At 43.1% G+C, this 2,110-nt stretch overlaps 1 protein-coding gene across 1 annotated transcript in view; it reads right to left on the minus strand.

Annotated features, from left to right (window-relative positions):
• Nucleotides 1-2,110, minus strand: part of TTC5 (tetratricopeptide repeat domain 5) — a 21,692-nt gene that overhangs the window by 3,043 nt on the left and 16,539 nt on the right. Inside the window, 2 exon segments of the mRNA XM_015825034.1 lie at nt 125-272; nt 1,829-2,094. Coding sequence (XP_015680520.1) covers nt 125-272; nt 1,829-2,094 — 414 coding nt within the window.

The following is a 2,110-nucleotide window of genomic DNA, read 5'->3' on the forward strand; positions in this document are numbered from 1 at the left end:
GTCTGTAATTCCAGGTTGCCCGTTATAAGCTTTAGATTATTTGTGGAAGGCTCTGATTAAGGTTGAACTTGATTCATGGCATGACATAGGAGAGACAAAGGGGGAATAGGGAGAGTAGACTCACTTTGTTCTGGTGTTGGATGTGATGGTGCCGAAGATGCGGTTCAGGGATGGCCACCGAGTCCCCAATTAGGACCCCCCAGCTTTGTACCATGTTGTAAACAGTGACAGCAAAACAAGGGCCTTCAAGCGAGTCTACCAATCCGAAGGTGCTGTTGGAGAACAGAAAGTGGAAAAATTGAAATAAGTCAATTATTGCCCCTGTTGCGCAATTTAAGCCAAACATCTTCTATATAAATAAAAATGTAAATGTTCGTTTGTTCAAAATCTTAAATCTCTGAAAGTTCTTCACCGATTGTTTTGAAATTTTGACACAACGTTGCATTCGAATACGCACGTGTTTTTATATACCTATATTATATAGATGTCACACCTGTGATAGGTAAAAACATGCTTTTTTTGAAAAACAGTGCCATCTGTTGGACATAAAAGCAACACATGTATTTACTAGACTGAGCCACAGCAACACGTAGCTGGGTACAACTAGTATTCAATAAAGATCTTTATTGTAGTCCATGTTGTGAATTCAAGAGGCAGTTACTAAATCATAAATCAGGGGTGGGCAGCTATGGCCTCTTTACAACCTGTGGACTTCAACTCCTAGAATTCCTGAGCCAGCCTGGCTGGCTCAGGAATTCTGGGAGTTGAAGTCCATAGTGTCAAGCTGTGAAGATTGCTTATGCTGCTTCATCCATTATTGCTTCTTAGCTGGCCTACAGACTCAGAGGGGAGGAGGGAGGAATGGAATATGGACTGCAGGTGCAAGCTGCCAGGTTGTGAGAATCAAGGTCTCTCAAAAGCTGTTTAGAAAGAACTGAAGACTTTTTCTCACAACAACTGTCTGACCCATTACTGGACAATGTGACCTGAACTATTAGGAGGGAGGGGAGTTTCTATACTTTAATATACTAATTTTTGGCGCCAATTATTCAGAACCGGTTTTCTATTCATCTGTGCCGAAATGGTGTGCTCAATAAAGTTTTCATTAGAGATTTGAAAGTCTCAGCTGTGCTTACTTCGTTGGGATCATCAGTTGGAACCTTGACACATAGGTCATAAAGGGGCCATAGCTGCCCACCTCTGCCAGAAATCATAAATTTATATCAATAAACATATATATTGTCTTTTCTCTGATCAAAGAAGTCAATTCAGCCATCTCAGCAAATTCTGTCATCTTTGCCAACCGTTCTTCCATCGCCAGTGGTCCAAATCTTTCCATCTTTGCGCATACAATAATCTTGCTATAGTTGTCGTATAAACAAAATTCCACAACCTTTTGCAACTCTTTGTCCATCAATTCCACACACCCACCCACCCCAAAAAATCATCTCTGGTCTCAACTTCTATATCAATCTTTAAAACCCTCTGAATCGCTAGAAGCTGTGGTTGCCATCCTCAGAAGGAAAATGATGTTGCCTCTGGTCTGTGTTAACTTTGCCTCCTTAGATGCCAGCCACAGTTCTCCAGCTCAGGGGTTGGGCACCTATGGCAATTTCACAACCAATGGACTTCAACTCCCAGAATTCCTGAGCCAGGAACTCTGGGAGTTGAAGTCCACAGGTCGTAATATTGCCATAGTTGCTCATCCCTGCTCTACACCCAGGTCACTAAACCCTGAAGTCCAACACTGCCTAACAGACATAGGCTGTGAAAGCCAACACCAGAAATCGGTGATAGCAGGGCAGGAAAGATTCAAAATTCTACTCACAAAGGCACTTTTTCCTCAGTAGTCAGGCTGAATAGCACCTTCCCCAAGATCACAGTACCAGTGTTAACACCAGGCTGCAAGGCACTGAGGGATTGTCTCTGTAGTTCTACCTTCTGACCCGAAGGCCCTTGATAATGTCCATCACCACAAGGGCCCAGATGGGAGGTCCGTAGGCTTCCCAACATGCTTTGCAGCTTTTTGCCTTTCACCTTGCCCTATGAGAGGAAAACAGCAAAAACAAGACTTGTTAGCAAACATGAACTTACCTAACATGGGCAGTAC

This window comes from Protobothrops mucrosquamatus, unplaced genomic scaffold, assembly GCF_001527695.2.
Source record: "Protobothrops mucrosquamatus isolate PMUCROS unplaced genomic scaffold, P.Mucros_1.0 scaffold2453, whole genome shotgun sequence".
Classification (NCBI taxonomy): domain Eukaryota; kingdom Metazoa; phylum Chordata; class Lepidosauria; order Squamata; family Viperidae; genus Protobothrops; species Protobothrops mucrosquamatus.